Below are 17,348 nucleotides of genomic sequence, written 5' to 3'. Positions count from 1 at the left end.
ATGTGCGTTGATGCTGTTTTTTAATTTTTTAGTTTTCTATTTGTTTTGCCCAAATACTGGAGTCCAGGGGGCACTCTAGACCAGCGGTCCCTAACCTTTTTTGCTCCAGGGACCGGTGTAAAGGCAGATTTATTTGCAAGGACTGGGGGGGTCGTCAACTGCACGTGCATCAAATACAGACACGCAGACAGAATCAAATTTCGTTTGTGCCTCGTCAAATTCGGGCATGTCCGAGTCAAATTATGTGTGTCCGTGTCAAATTCGGTGCGTCCGCGTCAAATTTGGTGCATCCACATCAAATGCGGACTCCGGCTTGGTGGCCCAGTTCAGGTATTTCCACGGCCCGGTAGTGGGCCGCAGCCCGGCGGTTGGGGACCCCTGCTCTAGACAATATATAACATTTTCTGATGTGGACTTATTGCAAGTCTCTATGTCATATTGTTTCATGGTCGAATTACATTTCATCTGATCTGGTATTGTATATCTAGTGGGGATGTATCTAAGAACTAGGGTTGTTTTAAATTCTATTATGCTTTTCTAAAATTCATTTCAGCTTGTTTGGGGATGCTATACTTTAATAGCTTGTCTGCCTTTAAGATAGCAAATAAGATGATACAAATTCTTGCTGTTCAGACTTAGCTATTTTTACCAATGGGATTTAGTTGTTTACATGTAGACACAAAAGGGACCAGTAACATTATAATGACTGCTTCTGAATTGTCACACAATGATACAAGATTGCTGCATACAAATTCCATGTGGTAATTCCAAAACTGATGGATTGGAATGTATTTTAAGTTGCTTTATTGCCCACAGGCAACAATGTATCCCATGTATCATTGCCCAAATAGCCCATAGTGCTATAGATCCTAATCACAGCTCTTTCTCACAAGAATGCAGCACTGATAACTAGTTGGGAATTCTAGATTTCATGTTTATTTATGTGTATGTTTATTTGGTGTCAGATTATCTAATTTGTCTGTGCTTCCCCTTACATTTTCTTACCATACCATCTAAGATTATTTTTGTACATTGTTAAACAATATCTTATACAAGTGATAGAGAGGTCCTGCCAAAAGAGCTTACAATATCACCATTAATACATTAATTGCTATGCCCCAGCCTGTGCTATGAATGCTATAGTACACGGAAGATTTTCAAGTTAAAGCACTTTTTGGATTCTGTGCTAGTATCATGTAGTCATTTTGCAAGTTGTCTGTTGAAAGACAATGCAATAGGTAAGCAATCAAAATAATGACCTGTTTTATCCAGCTCACAGCATGTGTAATCATATTTAAATCCAAAGAGAATGAAATCCCTGTAGACAAGATATCCAAAGGAAGTCGGAAACATTGGCTCAGAAAGCTCCCTTTGACATGTATCTTCTGATCCAAGGGTTTAAGACAGAGCCTGGATCAGCCCACATGACCTCGCAAATACCAGCCTGAATATATTCATCTCTTCTAGGATGATTAAAGGCAGCTCACTGTAAATCCACTTTACTGCCAAGCAAAGGCAGAATCAAGTATTTCTACTGAAATTGTTATATCTGTGCGCAAGAGCCAACAGCCAGAAAATAGTAAAAAGTGCTGCAGTTAGAACTATTTAATAACATCATCTTTTGTGTTTTGAGTTCTGAGCAAGTGTTTTGCAGGCATTTTGTGTACAGAACATGAAGATCATATGTTTTAGCCATACCGTGTGTAAAACAGGGCTTTTTGGTTAAATGACCTGACATGGCACACAACACATTATTCACTTAGCAAACCAGCAGTCCTGCAGCCTTTTTGTCTCTACTTCTTGTGCAGCATAAGCCTAAACCACACATTTAGTATATTTTTATTATTTCTCATATCAGTACAGCTGTCTGAAATGCCATGGACAGTATCTTCGCTTAAACTGCTAGTCTTGAAAAAGATCACAAACAATAAGTTTAGAAATATATTTTTAGTTTAGACTTTGTTAATATAGCCCCATCTGCTGCCATTTATAGTTTACCTTTTCACAGGATTAAGGGTATGACTCCACGAACGATTTTGTACTATGAGCTATCTGTCATAACTGTTTGTATTCCCTCACTTGCTAAAAACCCACCCAACCCCTTCTTAAAGCTATCTAATGTATCAGCCTGTACGACTGATTCAGGGAGAGAATTCCACATCTTCACAGCTCTCACTGAAAAAAAACTCCTCCTTTTTTATTTATTATTAACATGTATTTATATAGCGCCAACATATTGCGTAGCACTGTAAAGTAAATGTGAATATACAACTAAATCACATGAATTATACACATAAAACTTATGGAGCTACATACATCACAGTCAATACCGGTACAAAAGGTGAGGAAGGCCCTATGCAAAAGAGCATACACTCTAAAGGGAAGGGAGTAATACACAAGGTGTGGGAGTGGGCAAGATTTAATTAAGTGGGTGAGAAATGTGGTACTGTATGTGGTGTTGCATTTGGTAGTTAAGCAGAGTGAGGGTAGGCTTCTTGAAAGAAGTGTGTTTTAAGAGATTTCTTGAATAGTGATGGGCGAATTTGCGGCGTTTCGCTTCGCCGAAAAATTCGCGAATTTCGCGCAAAATCCGTGAAACGGTGAAAAATTCGTGAAAATTCGCCCGTTTTTGCCGCAAATTTTCGTGGGCGTTTCGCGAATTTATTCACTGGCGGCGAATTGCGCAAATTCGCCGCGAATTCGCACCTGGCGAATAAATTCACCCATCACTATTCTTGAAAGCAGAAAGGTTGTGAGAAAGTCGGACAGGCCGTGGGAGAGAGTTCCAGAGGAGGGGTACAGCCCTTGCAAAGTCTAGTACTGCCCCTGAGTTCTTTACTGTAAAGCAAATTTCACTAAGCAATATATAATGTCATTATAGCTGGCAGTTATATCTGCTGTATTGGCACAAATCTATCAATGTTCTAAGCAGTCTCTCTATTTCTAGATTAATACAGAGGCACTCATATAACTAGTATTTCTAGCTCTCCTGTATTTGTCAGCGACAGTCATGTGTTTCTGGATACTTCAGACTCCTTTATTTAATGCTACTTATTTTTGTATGTACAGAATGTGTAAACTCTGCAAACTTTCCTTACCATATTTTTGCATGTGTTATTTATTTATCTACCTGCGACTTTACCTGTCTATGGTATCTGTTTTGAGTCTGGAGCTAAAATGGCTCATTCGGCATTTGAGATGTGACAAAAAGTCTTTGCTTGTATCAAAACTGTCAGAGTTTACAACAAAAAATGTGGTTTCAGCTGGTCTTGGGCATCCTAAAGGACTCTGTAAGATCTTGACTTTTCTAAGAATTTCAGTACTCATGTTCTTTCCACAAGGTGTCAGTTGAAAGTCACAGCCAGCTGCCCCACGCACTCTGCACAAACTAGTTATTTAGTAAACTCTGAATGCCAAAAAAAACCAAAAATTGTGGTTTTTTTACTATAAAATCTGAGTTTTTCATGAAAAAAACCACACATTTTTCAGAATTTATTGAACCCCAAGGATGGAAAAGTCAGAATCTGAAAATCCGGCATCTCAGACCTGTCGAAGTTGCATATAAGTTGATGGGAGAAGTCACAATGATTTTTTGATGTGTGTTGGGTGTCATGCAATAATCTGAAAAGGCATAAGAAGAGTTTTCGGGTGAAAAATCTGAAAAAATTGTGAAAGTCAGATGAAAAATCTGAAAAAATCGTGAAAATCTGATTTTTTTTTCCCACAAAGCAAATTTTCGGAATAAATGTAAAAATAAATAAGTGTAAACAACTTGAGTGGATTTGATCAGAGTTTATAGCAGAAAATATTGAGATAAATTCAGACTTTGATAAATAACCCCCTAGGTATCTTTATGGTAATAAGAATTTTTTCCAATTTATGAATTCACAATAAATAAACCAACCTCTTATGGAAGTTACAATAAGAATATCATAAAATACGTTTATTAAGATTTTATTATTAGCCAGTTGCTCTTTGTTTTCAAGCTGCATTCTCTCCACTAAATGAGTTATTTGCATTCACGTTTGGAAATTTTCAATGTGCTTATTCACTTGGGATATATGAATTTTAATGTGTTATCTTTGAACAGCATTGTGTACGAACAGACGTGTTTGATGGAATGCACTTTAATAAATGCTTCCCAGTTCCTGATGTGGGCACTGATGTTTTGTATCATGCCATTACAAGGAGCAAAAATAAATAAGAATTCCCTCAGTGTCCATAGGATTAGAAAGAGAGACTTTGATGTGGCACAAGCAAATACTAAATAGAAGACTTGCAACAAAATACATACAGTCTCATCCATGTAGAATTATCCTTAAGCTGTTGGAGCAAGAATATAAAGACATTTTTAGGCTGCAGTGATATATTAGATCCATGGGTATTTGATGTCACCTTACCATTGTTTTCGGCAATAGTGTCCATTTCCACCATAGTTCTTGCAGAGCACCACAGATATACAAGAGTAATGACTGTAAATGCATTACAGTTTATCACTGGGCAAGAGACAGAAATAATTCTTTAGAATAACAAACACCTTTTTTAGACAGCTAATCCAGATGTATAAGGGCAGACAAAATAATTACCACCCTAAGAAAAAGTATAAAGAATCCTAATAATTTTGCTACATAAGGCAAATGACAATTGCCCCGTGTCCCATACACCTTTATACCCCTTTTAGTATTATTATTATTTCTATCCTGTACAAAGAAGGTTTCATCTCATCAGTACCTGCCCCCAGGGGGGAGATTTTAGTTCCAAACCACAAGAACACAAAGGTTTACTAAAATCAGTTTTACAACATACTAGCTAGCTGCAGAGTGGGAGAAACCATCACAAGCACAGGGAGAACACACAAACTCATTGCAGTTACTGGTCTGATTTAGCCAACGGAGTCAATTCACAATTCAGAGCTTTCTGGATAACGGGTTTCCGGATAACGGATCTCATAGCATGAAGAGAGGGTAACTTGACATTGTTAGTATTATTATCGTTTTCATTATTTCCCTTTTCACTGTTGGATTGGCAAAAGCCCCATGTGAGCCAAAATGATCTGTTCACATTAAATCACCAATTCTATTTTATTTATTGAGTATAATTATGATACCAGACAAGGCCAAGCTACTAAACCTTTAAGGAAATTTGTTTCTTTGGTCAGTGATGATATTGATATTGATATTGACTGAAAGCCTTCTCTGGAGAGCTGATCTTACACTTGATCTGTTCTTGTGTCCACTCTTTGCAGAACAACAGCATTCATTTTTAACAATTCAATTTATTTAGCTGGAGAAAGAGGGCTGTGTCTATTCCACTCAACATGCTGATTAAAACATCCTTTGTTCTTTTCGGAGAACACCAATTTAATCAATGTATTTTTCATATTTAAAACATGACTTGAGATTTTCAGTTAGACAAGGTTAATACAAAGTCAACAAATGAAAAAAAAAAATAATAAAACACCATTGGCATTTAATTTAATGGATAATCTCGTTTGTTTGCTGTTGTTCCTTGAGCTCTTATTCTCTGACAATATCTCATAAATGTAAGGAGTCTAATGGCAGCATAGGGGTTTGTATACAAAAAGCACTGCAGCTATCTGTAAAAATATATTTTTTAATCTAAAGTTTGAATCTGCTCATAATACAGTGGGTTTAAGAAATATTTTTCACATAGAATATCAGTTATGCAGGTATTTTTCATCACTCCCCTTACCTTTCTTGGTTTAAACTCCTTCCTACCCCAATGACATGCAGTCAGCTGTACTCATGGTGACATCTATAGGCCTCTGTGCTCCTCTTCAGATTGCACAGGCCAAACGCAGTTTTCATAGAGCAGAACACAGTGTGCAAAGAAATGGCCAGTTGCCACCATTTCACTTGCACCTTATTAGGCTTTTACAAACTGTATAAAAATATACAGTATATATAATATATTTTACAAACTGTATACTTCTAAGCACTGATGCAATTCCATTCCATTCAATAATATGCACTAATTATGGACTTACAGATGTATTATTAGCATCTCATGTTCCATTTACAGATCCATTTACTACCTTCATTTCATCTCATATTAACCACTTACTATACTGCCAGTCACGTATTCTCCTTTGTTTATATATATATAACCAACAAATTTACATAGAACTTAACAGAAATGGTTCATCATTCACGTCAGTGTTTCAGTCTCAAATGGAAATATATTTGCATCACAAATGTTGCACTTATGCATCACATATTTAACACTTTCACTCCTGGGCATCTTTTCCTTAAGGTTTGTGCCTAATATAACCAGCTCCTGCGATAGATGATCATCATTACTGTAAAGAGAATATAGAATAAATACATTTGTAAATATTGTGGAAATTCACTCAAATGTGAGCCTTAGCAATAACTTGTCAAAGTGGAAAGGCAGCAACATCCAGGTAACTTTAAACAGAAATCTGTTTATTTTATTCACAATGAAGTTTTCAAGAGAGAAGTAACTTGTAACAGTTTGTAACAAAAGTAACTTACAGATTTTGTTTATTAACCAGAACCTTTGGTTCCACTGGCAAACTGGCTGCACGCGTCCTGCTCTTTACAGCAAGGTTCTAGCCCCACTAGTTTACACAGCCTAGGTTTTCTCAAGAGTCTTTCACACAACTTTCTTGCATCAGAAAGAATCACAGACTCCCACCCACCTACTTCCTACTTCCCTTCAGAGAGTTCCCTTCTCCCCAGGTGGCCACATCACTCACAGCAGCTGCAATAGTTACCTGCTTATTTCACCCAACCTCTATTATCCTCTTCATATTCTGGGAAATGTGTACCTTCCCTCTAGGGGTTTCCCAGACACTGGGCTGCATTATGTTTAAGGAACTGTTTTATTCATGTACCATAACTATGCATTCATCAAAACCACAAAATGTTATTTGGAATCCTGCTCCCCCCTAACAGTTTCTAGTTATGTTCTCTTTATTGTACCCCCCCCCCCTCTGTGTGCATATTGTACCTTATCTTGTAAAGGTTGCACATAGAAACAGAAATGTTGATGGCTTGGTCATATACAGCACTTCTTTCCATAAACAGTCCTGAGAGAGTGGCTGTCCATTACATTTCTGCTTGCATCAATTCATTTGATTACTGTTAATGGATGAGGATGGAAGGAACATGTAAGCAGTGGAAAAAATAAAATAGAATAATCCATTACTGCATGCAACACAAAGTTAACAAAATCAAAGATAAAAGCATACTGTAACCATACGAGGAAAACAGGACAAATATGGAGGTGCTATCCCTTCTACAGATGCCTAACCATCTTTTAAAAAAAATTATATGTATGGGACAGTGCACCTGCATGGAGCCCACAAAATTTGCCCGGTAGACTGATGTGATTTAGCATACGGAGTAGCCCTGTGCATTTGCTAAATGTTGATACAAAGACTTGGCAGTCTCCTGAGCTGTGATGTTATGGGTAGATCCTAGCACATGCTACCTATCCAAGAGATATCTCGGTCTGCCAACAGTACAATCTTTGCTAATTGCACGTGTACCAGCCATTTTCCTGTGCTGTATGTAGATTTACAGCCATGGGCGTCCGCAGAAAATTTTCCGGGTGGGGCATGGAAGAAAACATATTACACAAATGACTTGTACCCATATTTTGGTTTCCACACAAACCTAACAACAGTTTAGTTTATCATATAAATATATAAACTAGTAACTGTTGCACATGTATAGCATTCTATTAGTGACACAAACTGCTTGTTTGCCAGGACAGCACTTGGTATTTTCTACTTTCTTAACAAAATTACTAGACAGTGGTTTGTAGAATGTTATTCCCTCTTGAGTTCTAGTTACACCTGGATACATACAGGGAAACCTCCATTTTACATACCCTCATTTTACGTTTTTCCATATGTTATACCATTTTGCACAACACATTTCTCTGATTTTACACCATTTTTTCTGGTCCCCTGAAAAAGTAAAATGGGGGTTACTGTACATATATATAGTAGAGTAACAACAGCAAGAAGAGGTTGTACACAACAAAATGTCACTAGCATAGTATCTATATCTATGTTTATACATTCTATTTTAATCTAGGGGAAATCTGCTTTGTTCCCAAAGTGGCAGAAGGGTTAAAAGATAAGTCATTCAAAAAAAACAATGAGGTGGATACAGGACAAGAGCAGGAGAGGGTGAGGTGCAATAATATATATTATAATATTATAGATATTTCTATTTATACAGATATATACAGTAGAGTGAGGCAGAGGTTTATTAAAGACAGAGAGGTAAAATGCCATGCAGCCTAGTTTTCTCCTTTTAAAAAGATTATGGAATCACAGTGTAATTTTTATACTAAATAGGCCAAACTTATTTTGTTAGCATTTCAAATGCATTTAGCTGGGAACTGGATATGATATGATGCACTCAACTCCTGCAGGAAATTCATATTAATAATGTGATAATTCAAGTTTTCAGTTTGTGGCATGTGTTTTTTAGGTAAAGCAAATAAAAAATAAGTCTGAGAATTACTTTTTAATTATTGATTTGCATGTTTTTTTAAAGAACTGTGCTTTACTGGTAGCATTTATCCAACTGAATTGCTAGGAAAATGGTAGCAATTACATTTTTCCCAATCTGCTAGCCATTTTTGCTCTCCATAACTCCATTAAATTTATTTCTGGAAATTGATATTTATAGTATAGTTTTTCAAAAATTTATAGGATAGCGCTTCTGCGCTATTGCAGGAGATTTTGGATCTTAACAATGAATATTACATGGAGAATGGTCATAAAAGAAAATGGAAAATGTGGAAGTTCATTTTTGATACAAGTATGGGACCTGTTATCCAGGGGTTTTACGTATAATGGATCTTAACGTAATTTGGATCTTCATACCTTAAGTCTTCTAGAAAATCATGTAAACATTAAATAAACTCAATAGGCTGATTTTTGCTTCCAACAAGGATTAATTATATCTTAGTTTGGAGCAAGTGCAAGGTACTGTTTTATTATTACAGAGAAAAAGGTAGTAATTTAAAAAAAAAAAAAGAATTATTTGATTATAATGGAGTCTATGGTAGATGGTCTTTCTGTACTTCTGAGCTTTCTGAATAATGAGTTTCCGGATAACGAATCCCATAACTTTACTAAAGGATGAAGAACCATTCATGTCGTGAGTGTATTTTCACTTCTTTTGTGTTTTCATGCAGAATTTCTGTATGTGATGAGGATAAATTCCGTCACAATGAATTCATCGGGGAGACAAGAATTCCTCTGAAAAAGCTGAAGCCAAATCAAACCAAAAACTTTAGCATCTGTCTAGAAAAGCAATTGCCTGTAAGTAATTTCCATGTGTCTCTTCTGTTATTATCAGTATCTGAATGACAAAAAATATTGTGTATTGCATTTTGCAAGAATGTCAGATAGGAGTTTGCCTTAAGCCTTTGGCATAAATTATAGATTTACAAAATGTGTATTTTGTGGTAATGAAGCTTTAAGTGATACAGGTTTTACAAACTTTAATCATGTTACAGACTTATATTTAACTAATTTATGCAGGTAAACACTACAGAGGCATCCTCCTATAGGACTCCCATAGTTTCAATGACAATTGTATTATTATATGTCTGTGGTTACATATCACTTTGTTAAGCTTGGGAAGAAACACAATGTATACAGGTTTGGATCTCTAACTTGTAATGAATGTAATTGATCAACCACACACCTGTTCATTAACACACAGTGCACTGGTGGTGCAGGCTTTCCATTGACTTGGCTTGGTCCTGGTACTCCTGCACAATATATACGGAGCCACACACACTCTTTATATATAGTTGGGGAGCTTACCCCATTTATTGTATCACCAATGTATCAACGTTCCCCGATGAAGGGAGGGTGGTAGGTACCCCTCCCCCCATAAATGTTGATACATTGATGATACAATAAATGGGGTAAGCTCCCCAACTGCATATAAAGAGTGTGTGCAGCTCCATAAATATTTTGCATGAGTTGGCCCTAGTGCCCCTGTCCATAATGTTTATAGATTTTTAATTAGAATAGAGCTAGGGGTTTTATTTGATAGTGAAGCTGGGTTCCTATGACTGTTGTATATTCCGTAAAACGTATCCGTATAGTGTATGGCATGTAGATTATTTAGCACAGCCAGGTAAAATGGTACAACCGAGGTTTCCAGAGATGAAATGGTTTATTGAGATTATCCAGCCCAGAGACAGCAAATGATACAAAATGTGCCCACAGGTTATACTTCCTTCCTTCTGTCTCCTCCTTCTCTTCTTCTCTCTCTTTCTGATTCCTTCTCCTTCCTTACTTCTCAAATCAGCCAAAACCAGCTCCATTGTTATACTGTTTCTATCCCATTGACAAAAATGGGGAATGTTTCTGATTGGCTGACGGCAAGTTCCTCTTTGAAATGTAAAAGACCCTCTCCAGATGGTTTATCGGGGTATTTTGTTGTCACCCACCGGTTAGCATATGAGTTAGGAAACAAAGCTTCCTATCTTACGACAGGATGGATAATTCTTTAAAGTAGGCAGGAACTAGAGTTTGGGTCATAAAAACTTAGGATGTCTCCTACCTAACTAAGGATTATTAGAATACTGTCACATGGTCAGGAACTAAATGCATTTATAAAGCTGTCATTGGTGAATACCAATGTTTTGTGGTAAAATGTTAGGCCCAATATATAAGTCTCACACACACACACACACACACACCCGTCTGTTCACATATTTACATTGGTCCCATAAATATGACTACAATGAACTTATGATAGGGAGATGCCTTTGACCCTATGATAAATGGGCAGTCATGGACATAATAGAAAGAAATGGGGGGGGGAGGCAGCACGGGTTGGAATCAGCAGATCATAATAGTTGTTTGGGGTTGCTTTGGTTGCACAAAATAAAATTATATCCATGTTTATATAGGATTTGATTTATAAACATATTTAAGATTTCCATACAAGGCAAAGCTAGCTGCTACCATGTCTTTGTTTCTGTTTATTGTAATGCTTTTCCATGGTATTGGATTCTAGTGCACAAGTTCTTGTCTTTGAGTAGGAGAAAATAAACCTACTCCTCTGGTTCTCCATGTATGCGTTTTCTCACCATTCCATAAACTGCAGAAGCCTTCTCAATACATAATTACAGCAGTAAATTCCCATGACCTTGCAGCCAAAGCAAGTGTCATATTCCTGAGTTACAAATATTCTAGGAATAATAAGTTCTCACTATCGCAGTCACTTATAGAACTCATAGGAGCAGATTTACTAAAGGCGAAGTGGCTTACGCTAGTGACATTTCTCCATAAATCCCATCCTCATGGACATCGGCAATTTACTAACAGGTGTAAGCGACAATACGCTAGCGAATGGGACTATGGCTAGCATTCGTTCGCACTCTATCGCCAGGCGATTTTTTTTGCTCTGCAAACGGTTGTTACTCCGCAAATTCATGAAGTGCGAATTTTATTGAACGTTACCTTTTTGCCAGAGCACACTTCACCACTTCAAACCAGGCGACTGATAAAATTAAGCTAGATCTTCCTCAATCTTATGTCTGTTACATCACAGCTTGTATGCCGGAAACGCATTAAAATTGTATAAACGCTGGCGACTTGTCCTTTTTTTTAAGGGGGATTGCCTGTAAAAGTCCCAACTATTAAACTTTTTTTAAATTTGAGGGGCTTGGAATATTCATTTTAGGGTGGGTTCATGTGTAGGGCATTATAGCACTAGCAGTTTTTTAAGAATATGGTTTAGAATTCTCACATATGCAAGTTTCAAATTCATCTGAAACTTGTAGCCTCCCCGCTCTCCCCCTGAACAGGCCGATATAAGCTGCAGAATTTGCACCTCCAGACTGAGCTTGCAGTTTGTGTGCGTGGACATATATAGGGCAGGTTTAAGACCACACTGTCAAGACTAGATTTTATAACTGACTTGTTTTTCGACTGTATGTATGATAGGATTTGGGCAAGTTTTGTAGTGGCCACATCATGCAGAAATCCAATCATCTGGCAACCTTGGATTTATATAGGGAAATTTGTTAAGCCATCTAAAAATTCTCTAGCACACAAATCAGTTTTGGCAACATTTCGGCCTTGAGAAAGGGCCCTGTGTGGCCCAAAACATTGCCATGTTCTGAAGTCTGCAATGAGCCAATAAAAGTCACTTTTTTCATTACTAAAACGGATTTGTGTGCTACAGCTATTTTGGACTTTGTTGTAACTGTGCTGGCTCTTCGCAGAGGGCCTTATCTGCTGTTTAGCACCAGACACCTGAAAAGGTATATGGAGTAAATGGTGAGCTTTTGTGTGGGATCTAAAAATTCTATGTGAGCTTTAATCACAAAATAGTATAAATATATGTATTGGAACATTAAGAAATGAGAATTTCAGCCTCAGAACAGTTTCATTTGAAAGAAATAGTCTACTGCTTCAATAGTTGTGACAAGAGGTTCTACTGATTCTGAGGTACAGACACAATTCACTAGCTGTGGATCCTTGAGTCCATCAAAGTAAAAAGAAAACTAGAAAATAAATAACTGTAAAGGTCTTTCTAGGTCCTGTGAATAAGCTGCTAATTGCTATCAGCTAATGGTATCGTTTTTAATGGTTTGCAACCCCAACATCTCAGCCGTTCTTTATTATTACTATGCATACACTAGTTGTTTACTAGTGATGAGTTTATTTGACAGGGATGGATTTACAGTGAATTTCCAGATCCTGACGACAGAGAATGTTTTCGCAAAACTGCTGTGAAAAATCGCCATGGGATAATATGCTGCGACAAAAAAATTGTCGCTCGTAAAAATTGTCGCGCATCAAAATTTTTCGGACACCAATTGACTTTTATGCATTTAGACAAAAGAGTTACACATATAGAATTGACATCAATTCGTTTCGCAAATTTTTTGCCGTTTGCGAATTTTTCAGGAGTTTCACGAATCTCTCAGCTAAACTTAACAAGACAGATTCGCATCACTATTGTTTACCATTGACACACCTTGATCACTCAGATGGCTATTGTACTTACTGCAAATTAATAATCTAACATAAAAAAGTTAACACACACATCTCAGATTCTTCGAATCCTTCTTCATTTTGAGTCGTGTTGAAATTAGATGCCATATACTGGTAAACAAAGCAATATATTAAGGTCCAGTAAACTACATATCACCTTAGAATAATATTACAGTATGTGTGCAAGGGGTGATACTTTATAATGTGGATTCTATGGATGTCAGAGCAAATGATTCTAAGGAACTATTACACAAAAAAGTTCTGTCCGTCAGCAAGACCTCTACCTTTTTAAAAGCATTAGAGAAAAAAGTGAGATATAACTTTTCATCTTCATAGGTCTTAAAAGATTGTGATAAAGTGATTGTTAACACAAACAGAGATTCTATTAAAAAAAATCAGGTAATATGGAATTTTCGGCATCTGAAGCAGAGTTAAGATTTTTTGGAAGAGGTGTCAATGTCATGGGAACTTGCCCAGCACTAATTCGAGCTGGATGGACAATAAAATAAGAGTAATTTGTAAAAACCGAGATAAAGTTAAAAAAGAAAACTTGAGTGGCTTCATTTCACAAACTGGAAATTCAGCAAAGGGGTTTCTTTTTTCATGTTTTATTTAAGTAATGGATAATGTGAGTTTGACATCATAAACATGTCTGGGAGTTCTACCAATTAAATGATTTGATTACAATAAAACTGTGCCTGGAGCCCTTTTATTGCAGATGTGTTAAAAGGGCTGTAACAAAAATATATGCAAATTACATCCTATTAAAAGGCCACTTTGATAAATTACTCTAATCAAGAGTTAAAGCAGCAAATCCAGCTTTATTCTCAGCAAATTGTTTAACTTGCCTACTACTAGCATATACTTTGTTCTTCTGCAAATATGCAATTACTTTATTACAAAAGCACCATTTAATTAAGAGTAATTGGAATAGCCTTTATTAAAGCTTACACATTACAACCATAGTACTAAACCTTAAATTCTCCAGACAAATTGTATCTTATAAAGCAGAAGTATTGTAGATCATGAATTTACAAAAACATATTCTTAAAACATAAACATAAAGCAATTTTGACTACATATGGTGCCATATCATGCTTATGCTTCTGTGATCTGTTTGGGAAAATAACTTATGTTTATAAAATGGACAACTATGATAGTTGCATCTGGTCCAGCCATGTGGTCCCTGGATAGAAGGGAGATGGGAGGAAGAATACACAAAGCTGAATATGGTAAGTGAAGAGAAGGCAGACTGTTATATTGATGACAATTTAATGCTAAGGGAGGGATCACAATCATAATTTGGTTAATGTGCACATACTTTACACTTGCCATCTAGAGAGAATTATTATCTCTCATCTTTTGCTTACCAAGAATTCTAATAACCTTCTATACTTTGGCAGTTGTCATCCTGCAGTCTTCATCAAGAGAGACTTTGTGTGGCCTTTTATCCAGGTGCAAAACAATTATTCAACATAGGAGTGCTTTGGGAGGTTTAAAGCAAACCTATGTTGCTTTAAAGAATAGGGCTACCCTAAGAAGTATTTCACTAGGGGATAAAAAATGCTTAAGGTTGTAATATACAGTCTCTTCTATATAAAGTAAAAATACATCCCCTGAAATATATATACAATCTGTATCAGCTTATAACTGTAACTAGGAGAGATTCAGAGAATTTTGAAACAAGGGTGGTTTGGTGCAAGGGCCATACATTTGCAAGATAACTTGGCATAGTATGCATTTTATTTTTTTTTGTTACTTAAATTTTTTATTATTTTTCACACAAGGAACAAAGCATGACGTATTCAAGAATTGCTCATTTACATCAATCTTAACATTGCTCTATGTAGAATCCAGATACGTAAATGAGGAAACATATCAAATGAATCATACAATAAAAGTAAAATAAAATAAAATAAGACTGTGACATTCAAGTAGTTATCATCTCAGGACCCCAAAGTCGTGAGGTTTTGTAAAAAAGCAAAAGCCTGATATATGTGTTGAGAGAGATATCCAACCATACCGCAAAAGAATATAGGCTGACAAAACATGCAAGAGGTGTGAATAAACTTTGTAATATAAGGAATGGTAAGGATATTATCCTACATCCATTACCCCATGCAACATAAAAAGAGTGTTCTGTGCCCTTAAGTAAAGATTTGGTATGAGATATTAACTCAAATCGGTCAAATTGAGTTTTTGGGCAAAACCCTCGTAAAAAAAACTTGAACATCATGAAGGCTATTAACATTTTGAAATTGTTAAGGCACCTCTGCTATTGACTCCTACATGACCTCAACAGGTTTTAGATGGTGTATTTCCAAGGTCGTGGTATAATAAATATCAAAAAATAAATCTTTTTAAAAAAAAATATTTTTGACCAAAAAAAAAACTGGAAAATACTCGGAGAACCTTAATAAATGACCCACTTTGAATGATGTAGAGAATGATATTTGCAATTGGTTTTAATTTTCTTATTATTTATGGCTTTTGAGTTGATTTTTATTCGGTAGCTCTCCAGTTTGCAATTTTAGCATTCTGGTTGCTAGGGTCCAAATTACCTAGCAACCATGCATTGAATAGAATAAGAGACTGGAATATGACTAGGAGAGGATCTGACTAAAATGATTAGTAATAAAAAGTAGCAATAATAATAAATGTGTAGCTTTACAGAGGATTTGCTTTTAACTGGGTCAGTGACCCCCATTTGAAAGCTGTAAAGAGACAGAACAAGACGACAAATAATTCAAAAACTATAAAAAATAAATAAACATAAGATGTGAAATTGGCCACGTTTCTTCTCGCTATGATGAGTGCCTACAATAGGTTCAAAGACATAGCAGCTGGAGCCAGCAGTGCTCTCCGAAATTCACTCAGGACCCCATAATCGATGGCTTCCTATGGATGTTCTGTAATCATACCATGGACTAGTGGTCTTACTTGATGTCTGTATGCATATATAGTGAATAAAGTACCCCCTCTTGTAAAATATAAGGATATTATCAAGGAACTCCGAGGTAACTTCTAATATCCTTATATTTTACAACTGGGGGTACTTTATTTATTATAATACACAAGTTTCAGTGAGTCATGTGACAGAAATGACATCAGAACTCACCGTTTATAACTGATGACATCAGAACTCACCGTTTATAAGGATTTAATTTACAAGATATTCATGGCTTTTTTGTATTATATACAGTATATATATATATTTCAAACCATTTCCTCCCTTCTTGCATAATTTTATCAAATATCTTTCTATGCTTTCTTCAGTATAGATTATTTTTGCATACAGGCCTTGAGAGGCATGTTGATTCAGGCATCAAGAGAGTTGAGTATTGATGTATTAAATCATTATTCCTCCTATAAAATTTAGCCTCGGTACACAGACAAATTTAAAAATATATTTTCCCCACTGTCCATTCCCACTATTTTTAAAAATCAAGCTTGCTTTATTATTATTTTAATCTGTATAGTACAAATCTTTCCGACTCTGGTCGCTACGAGGCTAAGCTTTAATAAAGTGAAATTCAAATGAGATAATGAAGGCAGCATTTCCTTTTTAGCAGTGAAGACTTTCCAGCGGCTCTATGAGAGAGGTGGGTGGCTTTCTGGCTCAGAGTGCCAAAATAGTAGGAGAACAACTAAACCACTCTCATTTTGAGATAATCATATTAGCATTTACAGGATGTTCATTGAAGATACTGATATAATACCGGTGCTTTTTGTTTCCCACCCTGAATTTCCTTCTTATTGCCATTATTAGTTTCATTTCTTTGCCCCATAAGTCTTTTCTAGTGCAGAAGAATGAAACAGAAACAGCTGAATCCCCCTATCTGCTATAAGCAAGCCTCTATTGTCTGCAGAGAATAATAAGGACACTAGTTTATTTCCACGTGCAAAGATTTAATTAGTTAGAACTAGGAAAAGTGCATTATGTAACAATACATTTATTAGCTTTTTTAGATTAAATAAATATATGTTCAGGCAAATGGAATAAGCATCTCTATATCCTTGGAGGGTTATTTACTAAAATCCAAATTTATCTCATAATTTAAATTAAGAAAACATGACCAAACTCCCATCTAGAGTCCTGCAGCGGGTCGGGTACCCGCAAAAACCTGCGGTACCCTGCGGGTTACGGGTAGAAGTTCCGGCTGCGGATATAGACGCGGTTCTGTGGGTTTGCGGGTCAGGGCCACGAGTCTTCTCAATATCGATTTTTACTTGTCTACTTACGATGATGTCACTTTCAGTTTACAATGACAGCACTTCCTGTTTTACTCCCTTTTTTCTGATCACGCCGACTTCA

General features: G+C 36.3%; 1 protein-coding gene across 1 annotated transcript in view; it reads left to right on the top strand.

Moving 5' to 3' along the window:
- The window catches only part of doc2b.L (double C2-like domains, beta L homeolog), a 244,718-nt gene that overhangs the window by 183,963 nt on the left and 43,407 nt on the right, over positions 1 to 17,348 (top strand). The window contains exon 5 of the mRNA XM_018246910.2: positions 9,202 to 9,328. Within this exon, the coding sequence (XP_018102399.1) occupies positions 9,202 to 9,328 (127 nt within the window). The remainder of the gene's footprint in view (positions 1 to 9,201; positions 9,329 to 17,348) is intronic.

Source organism: Xenopus laevis, chromosome 2L (assembly GCF_017654675.1).
Source record: "Xenopus laevis strain J_2021 chromosome 2L, Xenopus_laevis_v10.1, whole genome shotgun sequence".
Taxonomy (NCBI): Eukaryota; Metazoa; Chordata; class Amphibia; order Anura; family Pipidae; genus Xenopus; species Xenopus laevis.
The sequence above is the reverse complement of the archived record's forward strand: the minus strand, read 5'-3'. Positions and strand labels throughout refer to the sequence as shown.